Here is a 22,994-nt window from a genome sequence, read left to right on the forward strand (position 1 = left end):
AGGTTCACATAAATTAATGTGAAGTTAAAGAATTTTTCTATTTTTATTTGATGAACTTTGAAAATGTAGTACATTAGTACATTTGACTGTAGTCTTGTGTCACTATGATTAGAAACATATACTAAGGGTAATATTATACATCGTATGAAAAATCTGAGCTGTCATCAAAATGCGGAAGACAGTTGAAAAATAGTTTGCTGCGGTTTAAAGGCCTTTTTGACCTTTTAACTAATAAGTATGAAACTTGAAAACACTTCTCACTAATAGCTGTCATTTTTTAATGATAGTTTCACTCATGAATGAATCGAAATCGATTTGGATTCCGACCTCTGTAATGCACAATTTGTCAGCACTTTTTCAACACCGTTCACTACTAATCTATATATCAATGTTGCGACATTTTTGTCATTCATTTATCAAGCACTTTACGCTTTCTGAAGAACATTTCAAGAGAGACAATGGCAAATAGTTTCGCAGTTGCTGCAACAGTTTTTGCATTTTGTGTGTTCATATAGAATTTTCATTAAAATCGGATTAAATTCGATTGGCAATTGCGGCGCTATGAAGAAAATGTTGCACTCCAGCGAATGGGGGGATGGGGAGCAGGGGGTAAAGTCAACCAATGAAACCATAAATACCGAGTTGCAATCGAAATTTTTGAGTACACAGGAATTGTTGAATGATTTTTCGGGTAGCAGCACAAAATGCCATAATGGGGGGCAACTTTAAATGCCGCTGCTTTACACGCAATTCAATAATTTGTGGTCAATGTCATCAATGTAATTACAATTGCCCCACAAACCATGAAGCACACCCCGCACCCCGCACCACGCCTCTTCATCTTCCACCCACGCACACAAAACAGAAACAGAGAGAAACGAAGTAAACCCCAAACGCAAAAACCAAACCAAGCTGAAAAGTACACAGAGAAATTGAAACAGACTTCGATTGTTGTTATTGTTGTTTGTGTCATTTTGTTGTTGCCATTTTGCCACTGTTTATTTTTGTTTATTTTCTTGTGTAGTGCAATTTCTTTTCATTCAATATCAATTCGCTTCTCTGGCGCACAAAACTTTACAATTTCATTTCACATTTCACATTTTTCTCCATCACTTTTGCTTCTCATTCTTTTCTGACTACAAGCGAGGATAGCAATAATAATAGTAATAATAATAATAATCATAATAAAAAAAAATACTTATAAACACGGAAAAAAATATATAAATGTACATAGTTGGTATATAAATTTACAGTAGTTGTTGTTGTTTGTCGTTTTTCTCTATTTTCTTCACTTGCTATTTTGCTGTTGCTTAGCTAAGAGAGAGCATAATCAATAAACGCGCGATAAACCGAAACGGGGGGGGTGTGAAAACTTTCAACTTAACAGTTAAATTAATAAATTAAGGGTTCGCGAGCGAAAGAAAAAAAAAGTATACATTTGTTGTATATTATATATATGCATTTATATATACATATATACCATATATATATAGATAGTGTGATTGAGAACTTGAATCTCTCAAAATGCCACAGTTTCTCAGTGTTCAGTGTTGTTTAGTTGGCCTTCTTCTCGGACTCCGTTGGCGTTGTGGCAGCTTCTGTAGTTGTTGCTGCCGCATCTGTTGTTGTTATTGGTGTGGTTGCTGCTGCTGCTGTTGATGCCACAGTGGGGGAACTGGCCGAAAGGTCCAAGTCACTGGCGCTGTTCTGTTGTGTGAAAGATAAAAGCCGCAAGTCGAAAGTCGCGGGAGATTAGTGAAATTGCAATTGAAGTGTCGATGCAAATAAATCAAAAGAAATCAGCGAAATGTTCAATGCTCTCTCTTCTTTTTCTGTTTCTCTTTCTCTTCTCCAACTTACCTTCATCTCCTTGCGCAGCTTCATCGACTTGCCCATGGACTGCAGGCGATAGCGTTCCTTGGCACGCTCGCGTATCTTTTCAGGCACCACCCACAACGTGGTGGCCATGTTGCCGACGAAGAGCAACAGGAACAGACCGGACATCACCGACACATGCCACGGCGCATCGGGGGGCGTGTAGGCGAGCTTGTAGAGCGTCCAGGCATTGTACGCCTGGAAGGCATAGCCGATGAACAGGAAGGGCAAGAGGAAGCTCAGACCGCGCCACATCCACGAATGGAAACCCTCGATGGTGATGTCCATGTTGTGACGCTCGCCGAGCGCCTTAAGTCGATACAACAGACCCTTCTGGTAGCCAAACTGCAAATACTGGACAATGCCTGCAAAAGGAGAGTGAAAAACGAAAAGAAAATATAGATACGTCCAGATAGATAGCTTGAATATAGTATATATTGTATTTACTTACTGATGTACACATTGAAGTACATGAACTGCTGGCGAAAGAGTTGCCAGTGTTCGCCTTGGGGCCAAACGAGCAAAACACCAGCGGCCACCGTCGATATGAAGTGATGGGCACGCCACCAGCCCTTGATCCTGGAGCCATTCACCTTCAGAATGGACTCGCGAATGGTCAGTGTGCAATAGTACCAAACCAGCAGAAAGATGAAGGCCAATTCCAGAGCTCTGTGTAATGGAAATGACGATGATGATGATGATGATGCTGGTGGTAAGGAGTGCGCGGATTGAGATTGAGATTAATGCCACTCACCTGTAGTTAAATATCAAATTGAAGAATGCCATTATCAGGCCAATAACGTTGAGTATTAATTTAAACTTTTCATAGTCATCTTTGTAGCGAACTTTGTCGTTTCTGTTCAGAATTGAGACGTTCACATCGCCCAGGATAATCTACAAGAAGTAAAAAGAAAATAAATATAAGCAAAATAAGGGGAAAAAAAAAGAACAAATTGTTGAAATGAAACGAAACGAAACGAAACGCAACGAAAGAAAAACTGTAGAGTAAACGCAAATTGGACGCGGAGTGCGGAAAACTGGTTTCAAGTAGCAAATTGTCGCTAGCTCGCTCGCTTGCTCGAAAAAGTTACTTTGCAATGCAATTTGTTGTGCAAAAGTGTGCCCAACTCTCACCTGCAAGTAACGACCCGATTTTGCCGGCAGCGATTGCTCAATTTCATGCAACTGCGCCTTCCGCTTCAGCGACATCTTTACCAGATCATCGAGCTTCTCCTTATCCGATGGCCCACCGGGCGACGGAAATCTGCAAAAAGTCAAAACAAATCATTTGTTTAATTCTGTTGAACTTTGCTGCTGCTTTTGCGTTAACCTTATTATCAAAAGAACTTTCAGCTAAGGAATCCAGTTTGAAATTGCAAAATCTGATTTAATCTGGATTTTTTCATTTAACTTAAATTGCATTTAAAATTACTATATATACGGGTACTTAGATTTATCCAGCATATAGTTGCATGACCCACAATTCCCTCATAATTCAATTGCAATAATTATATTTAAACAGCAAAAGTTCCATCATAATTTCATGCGCTTGAACTTTAAAAGCAAGTTGAAACAAAGCACAGTTAATTGCTAAAGTGTGATGAGATATCATTAATTATCATCAAACTTTTTTGTCAGAGCTAATTATTGTCATATTTGTGCACCTTGCGCTTAATACGAAAATTAATTTGTTTTTGCACGAAAAACCAAACAAACAATTTTCTGAAGGTTACAAAAAAAAGGCGAATAAGAAAGTTACAGTCGAGTTTGTTTGACTGTGAGATAAAAGCAAAGCAATGCGGAAACTGAATTATCGTTAAAATATACCAAATTAACGTATACAAATTATTAAAATATACCAAGAGCTATATTTGGGATTGAGATGTATTACTGCACTCGAAATATAATACATTCAAAACATATGTTATATGTATGTTGTTGTATCAATAGAAATATACTAAATTAATATACCACGAATTTCAATATATACCAAAAGCTATATTTGGTATATGTAGACTATTGTATACAAAATAATATATACACAAAAATGCATACTACTTGTATTTTCCATTAGGTATACTAATTCAATATACCAGAAATGTCTAAATATATACCAAAAGCTTTATTTGGTATATTTGTATACTATTGCATTCAAAATAATATACAGTTACAGATTATCAAAAGCATATCAGCGTAACAATATACCAAATTAATATACAGGATTACTAAAATATACCGAAAGCCATATTTAGTTTATGAATATACTATTACATTTAATATAGTACCATAATGTGCAATATAACTGGTTGTGATGGCGGTCATCAAATTGCAAATTGTAGTCAAATTACTAAAATTAGCAAATTAAACTAACATTAAAAACTGAACTTTTGTATAATTAAATATAAATTATGCATAAGAAATATCGAATCACTTTTAGTAATATCCAGAATAGCTTTAAGCTTAAGTTTTGTAAGGGGCAAAAGAAAAAGAAATTTCTTGCACAATTGATTGAATTTGGAATTTGGTTTAAAAATGAAATCCAAATCAAAATCAATTCACCACACGGTGCGGCCCAAGCGGAAATTTCAATTTGGTCGCACGTCAAAGTTCAATTTAGACATAATTGATAGTTATCTACATAAATTATAGATGTACCCAAAACTATATGTACTAGATATGTGCATATGTACATTTGTGAGAATATTCACATCTATACATCAGTGTGAACGACGTTTTTGTTGTTGTTTCACCTGTGTTTCACTTTTATTAGAGCTGGCTGGGGCATTTTATCAATCGCTTGCATAATTCATGTTTTTATTTTTAAACATCCAATAAACGATAGGGTAAAACAAAAGTAACGCTGATAAGCGGACACATACGACATACGACATTCGATACGGTTCGATTTGGTTTCCCGTTCAGCGGGCAAAAACCAAAAACAAACAACAACAACAAAAAAATAAAATGAATGTGAAATACTTTTTGCTAAAACTGGAAAGTACTCGAATGGGGCTCGTCTGATAAGTTAGAACATTGTTAGAACACACACAAATTGAACGTACTATAATCAATGGAATTACTTGCAAATTTGCTAAATCAATTATGTAATGCAAACACGCACCGGAAGTTGAAGACGAAGAAATGTGGCTTATGGCATCAAAGTAAAGCTCGAGGTGCGCAGCTTAATCTATCAAGATTGTATTTTGATATATTATTGACATGGCATGAACGAATTCAATGTCAAGTGGAGTTCACGTAGCATTTGAAATATTTTTGTTTGGTATAAATCTACGTTTAGTTTATTTATATAGCATACTATATAGACATCATATGTGAATTTGCTTTCGCTTGAAAACGTGCTCTAAAAATAGCATTAATTTTGTATGTGAATAGTTTTTTGTTGTTCATAGTTTTTTTTGGTTTTTTTTTTTTAGTTATTTTCTTATTTGCACACGCGCCAAAGTCGCGTTACCGTTGTGGTCATTAGCGTGGCACTTAAAGCGAGGATTTCGCAATGCAAATGCTGATTGTTTATGAACATTGCACACCTCTCTCTCTCTCGCACTCTCTCTCTCTTTCTCTCTCTGGCTAGCAAATGAACTAAATAAACGAAAACAACAACAAGATCAATTATCAGAGTGCTTGTCAGCTGTCAACAATTTGCATATTGCAATTAAAATTAATTGTTCAAAAACTGTTTCAAACTCAATTTTGTGGTGTTGCACCAAAAACCGCTCGAAAAATCATTTCATTTGCACTCCGCGCGGTAAAAATCGCTTCAAATTATTTCATTTATTTTCCATGATATATTGTCAAGTGCGCACTGTCCATCTGTCCGTCTGTCTGTCTGTCCGTCCGTCTCTGCTTTTGTTTATGTTTGCATAATATGTGCTTTGCTGTGCGTAGAATCAATCTGGCAAACAGCTGAGCCCAAGGCCAAATTCATATATACAATGTATATATGCATAATACTTAGTGTAGGGAGAGAAGTCCAAGAGCAACAGACGTTGTGACATCGATACCCTAGCGACTAAAACCGCTTCGAAAGCAACTCACACACACACACATATGCTTGCATTCATAATTGTGGCGTCAAACAACGAACTCCACATCAACTGCAGCAATTTGGCCTTGCACAGTGGTACAAAGTTGCAAAAATTCATGCAGCTATCAGCTGTTGACACTTCAGAATGAATTCAGGAAAACACAAAGTTCAATTGCGAATAGTTGCAATTGAATTTCATGAGTCAGATAATTATAAAAATAATTAAGTAATCGCAGCAATAAATAAAAAAAAAACTCAACTAAAACACTTAACACAACTAATCAGTATGAATATCGCCTGCTTAAACCAAAACACAAGGTAGTCTAAACAAAGCGCGATAACGATTTGCAAAACGGGAAATAAATGAACTATGCAACCCAAGGCATAAGTTTTATGAATTGGTACGTCGACAAATAAGATGATATCAATTGGGAGAGAAAAGAACGAAAATTTCCATTATGGAAATTGTAATCTCTAGACGTCTATTAAGATGTCTGCGGAGATTAGACATGAACTCATATTAATTATTATAGTAGTAAAAGCAAAGATTTGAAAAAGATTTCAGACACCTAACATAATTATTCATAAATAATTAGTACTCAAAGATAATGTGAATTGGCAGATAACACATTAGGAAATGAAGATTTCCGTTGTAGTAAATCGTAGACTCTGTGACATAAATTAATATGAATTATAGCAGCAAGAAAATAATATGAAAAAGAATGCAGCAACTAATCATATTAATTCATAAATAATTAGTGCAACAAAATAAAAGAAGGAAAATTGTAATATCCAGACTTTTATAGAAATGTCAGTTATATGAATCAATATTAATTATTATATAAGTAAATGATTTCAAAAATATTTCAGCAAACTAAATTTAGTATATTAATAAACTAGCCTTGTCCATTTGTACATTAGAAATTCAGTTCAAAGTCATAAATAAATAAAAATAAATATTGAGAATTTCTTGGCAGTTGCTAATCGACTTTGTCCCACTGTAATACAGCTGGTCATTCAACGAGTTTTGTTTTGTTTTTTTATTTGCGAGTGTGTGTGTGTGTGTTTGGTTGGCGTTTCAGTTTACGCTTCATGCAACATCACAGGGTCAAGGGCGACTGGTTGGAGAAGCGAAAGAGAGCGCGCATAAAAGTGGAAGACAGTTGCCACACACACACATACATAAACAAGGGGCATGAGGTGGCAGGTGGCAGGTGACAGAGGGGAGAGGGCTTACTTGGTAACTAGCTGACCAAAGGTTAGCCTTCAATTACAAAACAAAACAGTTTATGACATCGACGACTTGGACGGCAATAAACACGCCCAGCTCAACGCCAGTTGGGGAACAAAGTCTACAAATAAGTACGTGAGTTTTATCACAGGTTTTATCAGAAGAAACACACAGCTGTAAAAAGCTAATTGGAACCGGCAAAGCAACCAACCGTCAACATATATCGACATGTGTAGAAGACGAGCTATGCACTCTATATATAATAGGTATTTAGTGATAAGCTCGCCTGTTGCTGTTACTCGGCGGGTGCTATCGATAAGGTTGCCTTCCTGACTAATTACCCAAAGACATGTGTTTTCAACTGTTTCAACTGATAAGCAACCAAATAGGTGTGCATGTGTGTGTGTGTGTGTGTGTGTGTGCTGATTAGAATACCTGAGTTCGGGGCTCTCACAGTAGCTTTAATTGATGGCAGATCAAATTCCAAATTGGCGAACCTTTAACGGGGGTTGTTTACATTACCCAACGAAAGTGCAATGACAATTTGGAATTCGAAACGTTAAACGACAAATACGAAAAATAATGAGCGTGAATAAATATAATTACTGTGAGTGTATGTGTTTTTAACTGCACTTCACACACAATTGTTTATTTATGTAGATGTAAATGCAGCTATAGATAAACAACAACAAAAATAAAAACAAAACGAAAACACTAAAGAGAAACTGAGAAGAAGCGACAAGCAATTTGCTAATTCATTAAAACGTTTCTACGAATTTTGTGCGGATTTCTTTTGAAGTTATTTCCGATCATTCATTATATGACTAAGCTGCAGTTGTTGTTGTTGTTTATTTAATAACGTCACGCACGCAGTTTAAACTAAATTTATGCTCGTGACACGCTGCCATCTCTATCTAAACGTAAATGCAAGTAAGCATATTTAATTGAATACAATTTTTAAAGGGTTGCCTTTTGCATACACATGTAGTATGTGTGTGTGCGTGTGTGTGTGCGTTTAGTTACTGTTGTGTTGTTGTACTCACTGTCGTAACGAGGCCGTTATTTGATTCATGCGATAGCGTTGATGTTTGATCTCGTTGAAGCATTTTTGTTGATGACTGTACAGCTGTTCCAGCAGCTCAATGTAGCGTCTGTTGCACGTCTGCAAAGAGTAACCGGGGTGTGGAGGGGGATGGACAAACATTAGCAGCTGTTCGCAGTCAAACATCAACTTGCGACCGACCGACCAACAACGACCGCAAGCAAACAAAACTCACCTCAAGCTCTGTGTACTCGCGATTGAGTTCATTCCATTCATTGCACAGCGCTTCGATGTCCATCTTCATGATGATGATGATGATGTTCCTATTGTTGTTGTTGCCGTTCTTGTTGTTCTTATTACAATTATTGGTTGTTGTTGTTGCCGTTTCACTTATACACGTTGCCTATTGTAGCGCAGCGCAACAGCTGTTTTGAGGTTATGGTCTGTATGTGTGGGCGCAAGGGCGTATGGAACGTAGCGACGGGGGACGCGCGGCGAGCCAAGGGGGTCAAATAGTCGCCGGCTATTTGCTGTGGGGGGGGGTTGGCTGGCTAAATATTTTGGTGAAAAATCAATTGGTCGCAGACAGAGTGCAGACACTCGTTCTCTCTTGCTCTCGCTTTCTTTCACAGCCACAAAGGAATGTGTGTGTGTGTGTGCTTGTGTGTGTGGTATTGCTATTACTTTGTTGGGCACTTTCCAGCGTTTAACACTTTGAATTGCAATTGGAAAATGATGCCGCTGTTTTGTTTGCCGTTGTTTTGTTTAAAAATAAATGTGAGCGGAGCGGAGCGTCGCTTACGCCGCGATACGCTAACTAAAACTGAACTGAACTGAACCGCACAACACACAACACTGCACACAACACATTGAATAGAAGAGCCAAGCGATCCAATTGCCCGCGCGCGCGACGTTTTTGTTTGTTGATGACGGCGGCTGACCGGGGGAAAGCGTGTGCAGTACTTTTGCTGGCCGACAGTTAATTTTAACTACTTGAGACTTAGTTTTGGCGACGCGTCTGCGATTAGATTAAAGTTAAACACACACACACTCTCCCAGACAACAAAAAAAAAACAGCAGCAGCAGTACGACAGCAAACACAAAATATCTCTTGCGAGAATTTTACCAACAACAAAGCAATGCGGTGGAATCGCGACAACAGCAGCAACTCCGGTCGCCGCCGCTTGTTGCGTCGTAACAACGCTAGCTAACTATAGCCGCGCCGCTCTTTTCAATGCTTATCCAGCTGCGCTAGTGGTGTTAGTGCTGCTATCCCGTTCGCACCAATGCTCTGTGTGTTACGTAGCGTATTGTGTGTGTTGAATTTCTTGCTGTGATGGTGAATTTCGAGCGCGCCAAGTTTAAATTTACAATACAATTCAAATTGTGCGAGGCTCCTGTTAAATGACTGAATGAGAGATTTGAAATAACAATTTCGTTGGCGTTGCGTATAGAAAGCATATTTAATTTAAAATGCCAAGCATACTAAACAGTAAATGTTGCTTTTCTCCAGCAGTTTTGTGGTTCATGGGCTAAACAATTTAACACAAATAAACAATTAAAAAAAAAAAAAAAAGTGTTTATATATAATATATAGAGTGTATGCATGTGTATATATATATAGTATGTATATGATGTTTTTTATTCCTTGCGTCGGGCACGCAGTCGCAGCGCTAAATAGGCGAATCCTCGAAAGCTGATGATGAGCAAAACCAATCCAATGTAATCAAGGGGCAAATCAGCAGCCGAAAAGTTGAGCGTTTCCAGAATGACTTTCCCAGAGCTCGGACATGTCGTATTCGATGAAGTGCAGCTAATCTCGCCAGCCTCCACATCAGCCCATTGATTGATAAGCAGTCCCTCGTTGGCATAGCGAAACCACGACAGATACGACAGCCACTTCAGATAGATGGGCACCGAGCCGGAGTTGAGGAAGAAGCCGCCGAAGAGCAGGAACGGAATGATGACAGGCGGACCCACGGACAGGGCCATCGATGTGGATGAGCTGGCGCAGGATATCAGATAGCCAAACGAGGTGGAGACATTCGCAACCAGTGTGACCAGAGCCAAACAGTTGAAGAAGTGCAAGGCGCCGGCTCGCAGTCCAATCATCGGATACGCAATCGCCGTGAACACAAAGGGAACGGTGAGGAAGAGCGGCAGCTCCGCTATAGTCTTGCCCAGAAAATACGTGTCGCACCGATAGAGTCGACTTCGTGCCTCTCGCATAAACACAGGCAGCTCCGAGGTGAAGACCTTCGAGTGAAAGAGTGCGAAATGGAATGGATTAAATAAAAGAAAGTGAAAGATATTTGAGAGCAAACTCACGTTGATGGTGGCAAACACATTCTGGAAGGTCATGTTGGTCAGGAAGAGAAAGATGGCCCCGTTGATGTTCATCACGCCCACTTGCGTCAGCTGCTGCCCCAGAAAGATGAGTCCAATCAATACAGCCACCATCTGCAAAAGAGCGAAATTCATTTCGATTTTATTTCTCTGTTTTTCTATTTTCAATTTTCAGTTGATTTCTTATATATGTACATATATCACAAGCTTAAGTTGAGAATTTTGTTAATCCAAGTTTGGTTGAGATTTTTGTATTTTTGGGTTGCAATTCTAAGCAATTACATGTTTGACTTATAATTTCATTGAGTTTCGTAAAGTTGAAAAAATATCATGTAAATGTTAGTGAGTTGTAAATTAATAAAAAAAAAAAAAAAAAAAATATATATATATCAAGGGTCGCATTAATAAAAAAAAACATTTATTTATTTATTTATACATTTGACTATTAGTATTTCATCAAGAAATGAAGTACAAAATAAATAAGTATAAATTAATAAGCGAAAAACATAGAAAAAAACTAACAAGAAGGATTAAGTTATTTCATTTGATGGATATATATTTTTTTATTTTTTTTTTAATGCTTTTTATTACCAAAGTTTGTTTTAAAATCTGTCTTTTTGAGTTGACCTTAAATGCGAGTAGATAATTAAATAAATATGAAACTAGATCAAAAGTTATATTATATGAATAAAAAAAATTAAATTGGCAATTAAAGAAAATGAAGAAAATAATAATGAAATAAACAAGCAAGTAATAAAATAATTTGATTTTTAAGAAATAAGTTAATGAAGGGCTCCTTGTAATTCTGAGAAAGTTCTGAATTTGTTTAAATTTGTTAAAGTAACGCAATTCGATGTTTTTGTTTTCAATTTAATTTGGAATTTAATGTAGCTGTTGTATAGTTAAATCAATTAATTCGTAATAAAGAAGCTATGAAGTAATAAGTGGATAAGTAAGTGTATAAAATATACAAATAATTACAAAGAACAAATGATTATACAAATAAAAAAAATGAAATGAATAATAACAGTAAAATAATTACGAATATATAAGTAAGTGTAGAAAATATAAAAAGTATACAAAATTAAAGATTATACTTAGTAATTATACATAAAATGAGTTAAAATAATAATACCTAAATATCTATAAAATATTGTTGGATTTTATATTATATCAAAGATAATAATCTAATTTATATTGCACATTATAACTAAGTGAATACAGTAATAATATTGAAATTAAAACCAAACTCAAGCTACTCACCGTGGTCTGAATGAGTCGCACTTTGACCAGCAGCGGCTCCTTGAGCACCGACAACCAGGATCTCCAGAGTACAGCTCGGAACTGCATAAACCAGGTTGCCTTATAGGTGTAACCATTCTCCGGCTGCTCTAGCGGCTGCGTCTGCGTCTTTGCTGCCAGCAGCTGTTCCATATCCCGAGCTACTTTGCTGATGGCAAAGTTATCGCAGATCTTGCCAATCCGCTCCCTCGACTCCACCTCGCGGCCTGGAACTATCGCCAGCACTTGGACATAGAAATCCGCCGGATTGTAGTTGGTCGGACACTGGGCGCCCACGCTAAACGAGAGATTGAGAATATATATAAGATATACTTGTATGTATATAAATAAGAATTTTATGAATTTACTATACTTAATATTTGCAATCAAATATTGCAATTATCCCTGATAATTTAGTTGAATTTAATTATTTTTCATTTATTTTATAACTAGTATATTCATTTTATTTATTATATATTTTTATAAAATCTTTTTTTTTTATTTAATTGAGTTTTGAATTCACTTCCTTTGTCGACTATAGATAATCATTTCATGAAATACAATTTTTGTGTTAATATATAGGTTTTAAAATGTGACATTCAAATTGTTGTATTTTAATTCTTATATTTCCAAATTTTAAATTTAACTGATTATAATATTTTATATTATATTGTATATGTGGGTTATAAATTGTATATCGATTTTATATTATTTTTCAAATTTTATATTAAACTTAAACATATTTCATTTCAAGGATCATTTAATTTAATTTAAATTGATATTATTATCTCTTTGTTAATATATAATATCGTTTATTTTGTAAACTTCCTTTCGGAAAATTAAGAATTTAAACAAATTTAACTTAAGAAAACTCAATATTTCATAGTTTAGAAGCAATAAATTGAATTGTTAGCTTCAAATTAACTTTTAAATTTCCGTTTTCTGTTGACTGTTAATAGTAAAAATAAAATACTTGAGACTTTAATAAATAACTGACTAACTTAGGTTTCTTGCTGACTTATAGTGTGACGTTTAGAAATCATATTTTTTTTAAATATTGAACTGATTTATATTTAAATTTTGTATCACCCTTCAATATGATTGGTAATTTATGATTTTAAATTTGTCGTTTTGTGGACTCTTAGTAAATGATATTAAAGACTTTTAGTTTGAAAAAAATGATATCCCAAATTTGCATTTAATAAATAATATTTACATAAATATATTTATTTATGTAATAGTAATACGAATGATAATAATGATTGAAAGCAATTTATAGTCGAGACTATTTACTCACTAGGAAAAGAAGTCGACGGCCTCGCTGGGCGTGCCAAGGAAGGCGACACGCCCCTCGGCGATGAGGAGGATCTTGTCGAAGAGCTCGAACAACTCCGACGACGGTTGATGGATGGTCAGGATGACGGTCTTTCCCTTCTGCGACAGCTTCTTCAGCACCTGCACAACGCTGTGCGCAGTGAACGAATCCAATCCCGAGGTGGGCTCATCGCAAATGAGCAGCGGAGGATCGGTGAGTGCCTCCGAGGCGAAGGCAAGACGCTTCCTCTCGCCACCAGATAAACCCTTCACTCGACCTGGCACACCGATGATCGTGTGCTGGCATTTGCTGAGCGACAGCTCCTGGATAACCTGATCCACTCGAGCCACACGCTGGCGATAGCTCAGCTGACGTGGCATTCGGACCATGGCCTGAAAGATGAGATGCTCGCGTGCCGTGAGCGAGCCAATGAACAGATCATCCTGCTGCACATAGGCGCAACGTGCCTGCATCTCCTTGGCATCCACCGGCTGACCGTTGAGCAGACGCACACTCGAGGGAGAGACCTGAACTCCTTGCGGCGAGCGAAAGGCGAGCGCATTGAGGAGCGTTGTCTTACCTGCTCCAGAGCTGCCCATGACAGCGAGCAACTCACCCGGATAGGCAACTCCACAAACTGCAAAAGAGAGAGAGAAGAGAGAGAGAGAGAGAGAGAGAGAGAGAGAGATATTAGAGGGAGATCGAAAATGGGATGGGATACACAAAGAGAAAAATATGTATGTTAGATTGAAATGTAGATTACAAATCTTGATTGAAGTATTTTTTCATCTTAAAAAATGGTATTTAAGATTAAAAACATCTTATTTTAAGATTGAAATCTTACCCCAAGTATGTTTTATTCTTGATTGAAAAGAAAATTCCAAGATTTGATTTATAATTTTTTCGATTTTCCAAAAAAAAAAACATCTTGAAATAAGATTTTTAAGTTGATTTAAAAACTTTTCAATCTTAAATCTTTTTTCTCTTGTTTGTTAAAATAATAGAATTCCCTTCTTTTAAAATTACAACCTAATTTCTGGTGTTGTAATTTAATTGTTATTATTATTATTTAAACAATCCAAATTTAATTTCTTGGTTCAAATTATGAGATTTGTCCATTCTTAAAACGAGAATGTGTTGAATCTTGTTGGCCTCATTTCGATCTTGCTTTAAGAATAAACCTACATGGTTTGATTTTGACATCATACAATCTTGATTTAAGATTTTATTCTTGATTTTAGTAAGTTTCTTATATATAATCTTGAATTGAGATTATTTCATCTTCCCATTTAACTCATAATTAATCTTAAATCAAGTGTATCCAATCTATAATTAATTAAGAACGTTTGATCTTGATTTGAGTTTTTGCAATGCAACAAAAACGTTATCTAATTTATTTTTATTTTATTTTAAAAAATCTAAATTTAAATTTTGAGATTTTGAGTTTTTTCTTATTCTTTAAACAATATTATAATCCTGAAACTCTTTTGTACAATTTCAATCTTGATGAGTGAACAAATTCTTGGATCAATTTTGACATCATACAATCTTGATTCTAGATTTTATTCTTGATTTTAGCACGTTTGTTTCTTTCAGTGTTCATTTCTCTACTTTTTCCTTCTTAATTTGGTACTTTTATAATTTATTTTTTCCTTTTTTTTTATTGCTTTACTTATTTATTTTACTGCATTTCCTATTTAAGTGTTTTAATTGTAAATATTATTAAAAATGTATTGTTTTTGTTTTATTTCAAACAATCTAAATTTAATATTGTTTGATTTAATTTTGAGATTTTTTGTTGCTTGAATCAAGATTAAATTGTTTGAAACTTTGTTGTGCAATTGCGATCTTGATTTAAGAATAAACCTTCTTTGTTGAGTTTTCACATCAAACAATCTTGATTCTAGATTTTAGCATTTTTTTCTTTCTGTGTTTATTTCTCTACTTTTTTCTCCCTCATTTTGTAGTTTTATATATTTTTATTTATTTTTTCTTCATTCATGTACTTTTTTTTAAATTTATTTCCCATTAAAGTATTTTATTTGTAATTAATATCACAAATCTATTATTTTTGTTTTATTTTAAGCAATCTAAATTTATGATTATTTGATCTTGATTTAAGATTTACTTTCTTTGGTTTAATTTTAAGACTTTTCCTTACTTGAATCAAGATTAAATTCTTGAAACTTTATTTTACAATTGCGCTTTTGATTTAAGAATAAACCTCCTTTGTTGAGTTTTCACATCAAATAATCTTGATTCTACGAGTAGATTTCATTCTTGATTTTATCACGTTTGTTTCTTTCAGTGTACTCTTACCATTCTTGAGCAGATGCTTGCGCGGAGCCGGAATGTGGCGCTCGTTGCAGAAGAGACCGCGTGTGCGATTGACGAGCTGGCGCCAATTGGAGCCCGGCTGATGGACGGCGCCAAAGATGTCGACGTTGTGCCAGGCGTAGGTGAGAGTCTCGGGCAATTCTCCGCTGCTGCTCAATGTGCCATAGTTCTTGGTCTGGCCAAAGCTTTGGCTAATGCAGCTCTGCGCTGTTGTTGCCACAGGGCCAGTGGCGCCTTCCCCAGGCTGCGAAAGAGAAAGAGAGAGAGAGAGAGAGCGAGAGAGAAAGAGAAGTTAGCGAAGGGCTGCGGCAAAAAAGGTTGGCGAAACTTTTCAATTTGAGTCGCAACCATAAAAAAGGGCGACGACGCGTAAATCTTTTCGGCGTGCTAATCCCGCCGCCTATTCAAGCAGTTGCCCCCAACACTCCCCTCCTCCCCTTATTCGACCGTTTAAAATGTGCAAATTAGGGTGGCCATAAGCCGCAGACGGTGTCGACTCCCAAAAATACGCGGAGGCCAATGTTGCCACTTCGTAAGACAATTGCCCCGGCGTAAATGTAAATCGTTGCCTTTGCCTTTGCCTTTGCCATTGGATTTTGGCCTGAGCTTCTTTACTTTTTTCTTCGTCTTCTTCTTCAGCTGGGTTTAAGTTTCACTTTCAGTTTCGAGTCGAGTCGAGTCGAGTCGAGTTGAGAGTCCATTCTATTATGCGACCCGCCATTTGAAGGTGACTCTCTGGAGCAGTCTTCAAAGTTTGCGCTTTTCGTATTTTATTTTGTTGTCCTTAAAGTGTGCTTTGCTCTGCTCTGAGTGAGTGCAGTGAATAAGTTTGAATGACCGCATGAATATGCTAGACAGACAGACAGTCAGACAAACAGACGAAGCGAATGAGTGTCTTAGTGTCAAGTGATTGAGCAATTGCTCATTTTGTAATTTACTTAACACCTCCTCGAAAGCGTGTCCTTCATATTAAGCTAAGCTTCTAACTGGAATTATCATTTACGAAATGAGATATGAACTATGGGGATTGCTTGTAGTAAAGAGTAAAGCTTATGTAGAGATATGTATGTTAGTTAAGATTTGATTAATATGCTCTTAACTGTCTTAATAAAATAACACGCGTTTAGATAGAGCGAAAAGATATTACTAAAAAGGCATAGGAATAGGTTTATGTTGACACATGAGTATAGCTAATGAAGAGAATTATTTTTCTTTCATTTTATTCAAATTAATTTACTTCAGAATGTATTAATTTAGATTCATAAGCTTTTGATTCACTTTGAAATGTTTTATTTTTTTGCATTTAATTCTTTGTTTTGTTGTTTGTTTATCTATTAATTAATAGTTATAAATCTATACGTATTTATACATGTATAACCCTTAAACTATTTAACTATTTACGCATAATTATTCGTCTATATATTGATAACCATTTTTTACCATATATCCTTAAATCTTTCTATCTATATCACTTTTTCTCTATAATGTGTGTATAACAATAAAAAAATTTGTCAATTATCTATCTATCTATAAACTGATTAAAATCTATTTAACTTATTATATATATTTTTTTCTATCTATCTTCTTTACAAGAATGTCAAATGTTTGCATGTATATAAAGTTCGATATAGCTATCCAAAGCTACATATAAACATATAAAAATCACCAAATTATTTATCTATAAACTTCTTAAAATATCGATGTTATGTCGAAAGTTATTTATTTGCTTTGCTATCCACTTTTAGCATCTGTCTTTATATATGTATGTATATCTATTCATACATATAATCAACTTTATTTAAGAATAATATAATATATATGCATTAACTCTCTAGCTTTATAACCAATCAATTTTCAATATATCTACATATTGATTTGTCTATCCATGTCTATAGCTACTTCTATAAATGTTCTGTTCAACTTTCCATCCACCCATCAATACTTATTCATCTTTTAACTTCATTCTGCTCAGCAGTCTATTAACAATTGAATTTCTTCTGAGATAAAGTAAGTTCTCTGGCAAGCGGATCTCATAATAATTCCAATCGAAGTACAATTTGCTTGGCACTTGCTTCGACAACAGGATGTGGAATATCAACAAAATAAATAAGTACTTGTGCTCAAGTTAAGTTTAGAGAGAGAGAGAGAGAGAGAAAGAGAGAGGGAGAGAGAGAGACAGCGCGCTGAGTTCATTGTAATAAGCAGAACTTTGTCCATTTGATATTGTGTGCCAAACTAGTAGCGACATCTGTCGGCGAGTAGCTGCCAGCAACCACTCTGTGGCTGTCGCTGGTCAAGAGCGATGTCGAAGCCGTGTACTTGCTTATAAGTTATTCAAAAAGAAAGAAAAACAACAATAACAACAACAACAACGAGAGGAGAGACAAAGTAGAAAGTACGCGAAAAATTAAATAAATATGAAATGTAAGAGACAAGCAGCCAGATAATACTGCAACACACACACACACACTTAAGAAACGCCAAAGAAGATGAAAATAACAACGGCAACAACAACGAAGAGCAACAAAAAGAAAGAGAAAGAGGAGCAACAACAATGCGAACATAACACAGGCAAATAAATACAGGAAAAACTTTTTAATAACATTTTTCGGCCTCATTTGTTGTGAAAACAATTTTGCTTGGGTGGCTGTGGGAGACACGAGGAGGCGGGGCAGGCAGCCAGCTATTCCCTCTTGCCACCGAGTCGAGTCGAGTCGAGTCAAGTCGAGCGTTGTTGCCACATGTAACGGATATTAAATTTTTCGCGTTTACCTCGACGGCGAGTCTCCAATTTCTCAAGCCAAATTGAAATGCAGCAGACAACGTGTAAGAGAGAAAGTGAGACCTCAGAGTGTGCGACAGAGAGGGAGAGCAAGAGAGAGAAAGAGAGAGCAAGAGGTGGGCAAATGCTGGACTCAACTTGGACAACACGGCGTATTATTAATAACCAAACGCGGCGACATTTTCAACATCGAATGCTACAATTTTTCCAACAGCATTTTTTTACATTTTCTCAATTTTCATAATTCCCACTTCATCTCCCCTCCTCCATCCCCTAGCAGCTTTCGCTTTGTTTAATTTTTATGATTATTTATATAAATGATTATGATTCAGACACGGAGGTAAAAACGCAAAATGCTTTCAATATTGTGGCCATCATCTCGCTGTGGCGCCAATTAGCGTTCCTCCCTCAATTCATGTTTCACCGCTTTAGGCTCTGTGGAAACCCCACAAGCGGGACACAAGCGAAGGGAGGAAGCAAGAGGGGGGGTGGGGGTGGGGCTGGGTTAAGTAGCGACATTAAACCGCAGTGGACGAGCTTTGGTTTCACTCAATGGAAGCCCTACGCATGGGTCAAACTTCCCAAACCAAATCTTGACAGCTTGCGAGCTAATGTTGACCTGGCTAATGCCGTAAAGAGTTGCAATTAAATTTGGGTTGACTCGACTCACAAATTCCAAAGAAAACCCACTTTCGAAACTTATGCAAATTATTCATTTGGGTGCCTAATTTTTATACAGTTTTAAATATGTTTTCAAGTTCAAATTTCAGTAAAAAAACTTTGCTAATCTCTTAATGAGCGTAGACAAGTGACTTTAAAGTAAACATAAATAAATGTGGTTCACTAAAATTACATATATATTCTGTGAAATGCAATGCAAGACGCAAATGAATTTGCTAAACTATTTATTGGAATTCTTTGGCTACTTGCAATTAACAAAAATTAACATAAATTAATGTTAGAGTACTATTTTGGAATTTAAAGTTGTTCAGTTTAGTTTCCTAATTAGATTTTTGTAAATTTATTTTTATATTTAATTGGTAAGTTAAATTTATTATTTATATTTACATATTTACAACCAAGTTCTTCTTTAGTTTGATTTGTTAATTTAAAGTCAAGTCAGTAAAATGATATAGGAACACTTGACTGATTTATAACTACAACTAAACTCACATAAAAGTTTTAAACCCTTAATTTATGTACCTCACTTGATAAATGTAATTTAATAAAATACTTATCGAATTCTTGCTTTAAAATTTAATTTCTATGAGATCAATTCTAGCAGATAATAATTTGTATACATAATTTTGTTTTTTAATGTATGTATTCTTTATAAATTATTTGGTTGAATTCACATTTTTAAACAACTAAACTCTTCGACTATTTGAAATCTATTTTGTAAAAATGTCACAAAAAACTGTTACTGATTTATCAATATAGATTAGAGAGATTTGAAGTAAATCAACTTTATTTGTCATATTATTTTCATGTGAAGAATTGAAATTATAACGTTAATAAATTTGATCTATACTATTACTATTTATTAGATTGTGTAACAGTTTTTGACTTTCAAAATTGTGTAATTATTTTATTCAATTTGCAAACTAAATATATAAAATATAGAGCACTGTCAACTAAAGCTTTGATTGCTCATTTAAAATTTGAAAGTCATGTGAAAATGTAAGAATAAAAACTTTGCTGATTTATCAATAAAAGAGCAGACAAACGATGGACTTTGAAGTAAACACAAACAACAAATAAATATGTATATAGGCAAATAAATATGTTATGTATACTTCTTTGGAATGCTCTTTGATTGTGCCCAGCCGAAAAGTGGGAATAAACTTGCGTTTTCTGAATAAGTTCTTAAGTCGAGTGCGTTTGATGGCGGCTTCTGTGTAAATCGAAGACTCCGAATTGGAATAAAAAACCATAGTGATAACTTTGCAATTGCATAAAATGAACTTTATTTTTGGGAATTTTTGCTTGAACTTGTTTCCGTTTTAAAACAATCTTTCGGACTGGGAACGCAGATTGCAGGTGAAATCTTTTAAGCACCCCCCAATTTAAATACCAGCCTGAAGTTAGACAAAATAAATACAGATTGTGTAGTGTGAAGTGTGAAGTCGAGTGAGATACGAACGAGAGAGATACGGATACGTTGAGTGGGCAGTCAAACAATGACCTAGATAAGAGCGGATTATACAATATCAATAAAACGAAACAGAGACGAGAACATCAGCAGAAGCAGCAGCGAAAGAATGAAGCCAAGACAATGACAGTAAAGTAAACAAGCATAAAACATGCGTTAAGCACTTGTGAGATACGCGAGAAGAGATATAGATACATCTAGAGATCAGATACAGCATCAGCTTCATTTACAGATACAGATGCACAGCTTGGTAGCAACGACAACGACAACGACAACGACAACGAAGATTACGACAGGTAATACTTTGCTCACATCTATAAAGATTTGTTATGCGACACTGCGAAGCGACATAGTTACTCGACTTGCTGCACTTGTTACGAGCATGTGTTCTTACCTCACCTTCCACTCCCCCACCACCTTGTTTTGTCATCAATCTGTGCTGCATTCATGTGATGCACGACTAAAGCCATAGATACCATTAACCGTTGGCCAAAACCAAACTAATGCATTTACTGTGACTGCTTCAGGGTCATAAAACAAGATGTGTTCAACAACAACAACAACACTGCGAAAGCGTGTGATATCCATCTAGATAATGCAGCCCAACTACTCCATTATAATATTTCTTGCTCTCTCGCTCAGAGAGAAGTTTCATTTTATTACGCTATCTATTGTCAACATTTATAGACAAGGAAGATATGTACATTGTTTTTCTTTTTTATTATACTTCCTTAAATCTTTAATTTAAATAGAAGACTTTCTCAAAACATTCAACTGCCTAACTTTGTGAAAATATATAACTTTTAAAATATAAACAAAAGAAATGACAAATCATATCTCTTTAACGATTTGAATGTTAGTATATTTGAAACAAAAATTTCATTACAAGATAAATGAAAACATAAATCGAAAATAATTTTAATGCAAGACTATTTATATATGAAGATATGATCGTCGAAACTGAGGCGAATTTTGAAATAAATTACAAATCGTACTACAAAAATGATATCGACAAGTTCGATGGTCGCTATAAACAGTGTATCACTCTTGAAGGAAATTATGTTGATTAAAGAAAACGAATTATTAAAAAAAAGTGGTTTACTATGGTAAGCCGAGAACTTTTCAATTGGCCTGTTAAAAGCACATTTTAGGAAACTTATACTTCAGGTTGATTCTTAACCATGATGAGAACCTAAGTAGTAATATATTTGATCTACAGTAGTATTAAATAAGTAAGCAAGCTATAGGCAAGTGAGCTTGACTCGCTACAGATTTTAAATAAAAGCAAAACAGATGGGAAATATTCCTAAAATATAATAAATTAATATATCGAAAATATACAAAAATATAACAAGTGCTCTATTTGGTATATTGACACATTTGGTACATTTTGTACTCTATAATATATTTTAAATAAATACAACATTTAAATATAATATTTTTTTAAAGTATATTATATCAAAGAGTACAAAATGTACCACATAATCAGCCAAAATATCTAAGATATCGAACATGTCTCGTCTCAGATGTTGATGCTGATCAAGAATATATGTATATACTTTATATGGTCTGAGATGACTCCTTATGTCTTTAACCTTCTTTGGGTAGCGGGTATATAAAAAATATGTCAAAGTTGTCAGCAGAGACAGTGAGTGCAATTAGTTAGCTGCAACAAAAAGCTGTCACTGTTTATTTTTTAAGTATGATACGCTATGATTGAATACAGATCATCGTTCTATGGTTGACATGACTCGAATTACATGATGTTGCAACATTTGCAGAGCATAATGCGTGCCTCTGTTTAACTGTGTGTGTGTGTGATCAACTACGTCTGGGTCATGTTTAAGCTAAGCAAATAGTTAGATTCTTTTTTGGTTTTGTTTCGTTTTTTGCCAAGTGTTGCATTTTGGCTGATGCAATGCGGTTGCGGTTTTCGTTATGCGGCATGTCATGGCTGCAAATGCTGATCGAGTGGGGAGGGGGGGAGTGGAGAGGGGGCCAGAGGGGAGGATGGGTGCCCAAATATGTTCTCACGCTGCTGGCGCCTGAAAGTATGCAACACACACACACACACACACACACAAGACTCACACTGTGATGCAGCTGCTCTGCGGAGGTGTGCTTGCTTCCCCCGCCGCGTATCAAAAGCTCCTGATCCTCTTGTCCCATTTTCGCATGTACTCACACACACACACACCCACGCACTCACTAATGCACTAATACACGAACACAGTCACGCACACACGTATGCAGAGGAGTTTCGTTTCGTTTCGGTTTTTTTTTTTGTTGTTAGTGAACTATTAATTTCGCTTCTCCTTTTGCCGCTTTGTTTATCTCGCTGCGTGACGAACGCGCTGACAAAACGCAACTGACGCTCGACGACTGAGCGACTGAGTGACTGAGCGATTGACGACAACGACGACGGCGGCCATTGACGCTAGCGTCGCTCTGCTTGCGGTGCTGCTGCTGCTGATGATGAGTGAAATTTGATGAGTGCAAGAGATTAAAAGCTGAACAATAGCAACAACAACAAGTACGAGCAAAAGCAACAACTCAGTTCAAATGCTTCGTCTATTTGCATGTTGATT

At 35.7% G+C, this 22,994-nt stretch overlaps 2 protein-coding genes across 3 annotated transcripts; both read right to left on the reverse strand.

Annotated features, from left to right (window-relative positions):
• Window positions 1–948: 948 nt before the first annotated feature.
• LOC133847525 (transmembrane protein 120 homolog) lies at window positions 949–9,236 on the reverse strand. Its single transcript, XM_062282640.1, has 7 exons — window positions 8,429–9,236; window positions 8,195–8,313; window positions 3,010–3,139; window positions 2,630–2,769; window positions 2,327–2,544; window positions 1,861–2,240; window positions 949–1,707 (listed from the first exon to the last, which is right to left on the reverse strand). The coding sequence occupies exons 1-7, from the start codon at window positions 8,495–8,497 to the stop codon at window positions 1,555–1,557; spliced, it is 1,209 nt and encodes a 402-aa protein (XP_062138624.1). The 5' UTR covers window positions 8,498–9,236; the 3' UTR covers window positions 949–1,554.
• Window positions 8,949–22,768, reverse strand: LOC133847524 (protein white). 2 transcript variants are annotated; one of them, XM_062282639.1, is made up of 6 exons: window positions 22,498–22,768; window positions 15,455–15,716; window positions 13,118–13,772; window positions 11,803–12,118; window positions 10,522–10,653; window positions 8,949–10,449 (listed from the first exon to the last, which is right to left on the reverse strand). In XM_062282639.1, exons 1-6 carry the CDS (start codon window positions 22,573–22,575, stop codon window positions 9,835–9,837), a joined length of 2,058 nt encoding a protein of 685 aa, XP_062138623.1. In that variant the 5' UTR covers window positions 22,576–22,768; the 3' UTR covers window positions 8,949–9,834. The 2 variants fall into 2 exon arrangements, with proteins under 2 accessions (XP_062138623.1, XP_062138622.1); XM_062282638.1 differs by lacking the exon at window positions 22,498–22,768 and adding an exon at window positions 20,051–20,253.
• Between the last annotated feature and the right edge of the window lie 226 nt (window positions 22,769–22,994).

Source organism: Drosophila sulfurigaster, chromosome X (assembly GCF_023558435.1).
Source record: "Drosophila sulfurigaster albostrigata strain 15112-1811.04 chromosome X, ASM2355843v2, whole genome shotgun sequence".
Taxonomy (NCBI): Eukaryota; Metazoa; Arthropoda; class Insecta; order Diptera; family Drosophilidae; genus Drosophila; species Drosophila sulfurigaster.

Excerpts from the sequence above, each read along its gene's own strand:
- LOC133847525 (XM_062282640.1), bottom strand. The coding sequence starts at position 8,497 with ATGAAGATGGACATCGAAGCGCTGTGCAATGAATGGAATGAACTCAAT. Across the intron at positions 3,140-8,194 it reads ATAACGGCCTCGTTACGACA|ATTTCCGTCGCCCGGTGGGC; the intron begins GTGAGTACAACA and ends GACTTTTTGCAG. Across the intron at positions 2,770-3,009 it reads AATCGGGTCGTTACTTGCAG|ATTATCCTGGGCGATGTGAA; the intron begins GTGAGAGTTGGG and ends TACTTCTTGTAG.
- LOC133847524 (XM_062282638.1), bottom strand. The coding sequence starts at position 20,188 with ATGGTTTTTTATTCCAATTCGGAGTCTTCGATTTACACAGAAGCCGCC. Across the intron at positions 12,119-13,117 it reads GCCGTCGACTTCTTTTCCTA|CGTGGGCGCCCAGTGTCCGA; the intron begins GTGAGTAAATAG and ends TCTCTCGTTTAG. Across the intron at positions 10,654-11,802 it reads TGCGACTCATTCAGACCACG|ATGGTGGCTGTATTGATTGG; the intron begins GTGAGTAGCTTG and ends GCTCTTTTGCAG.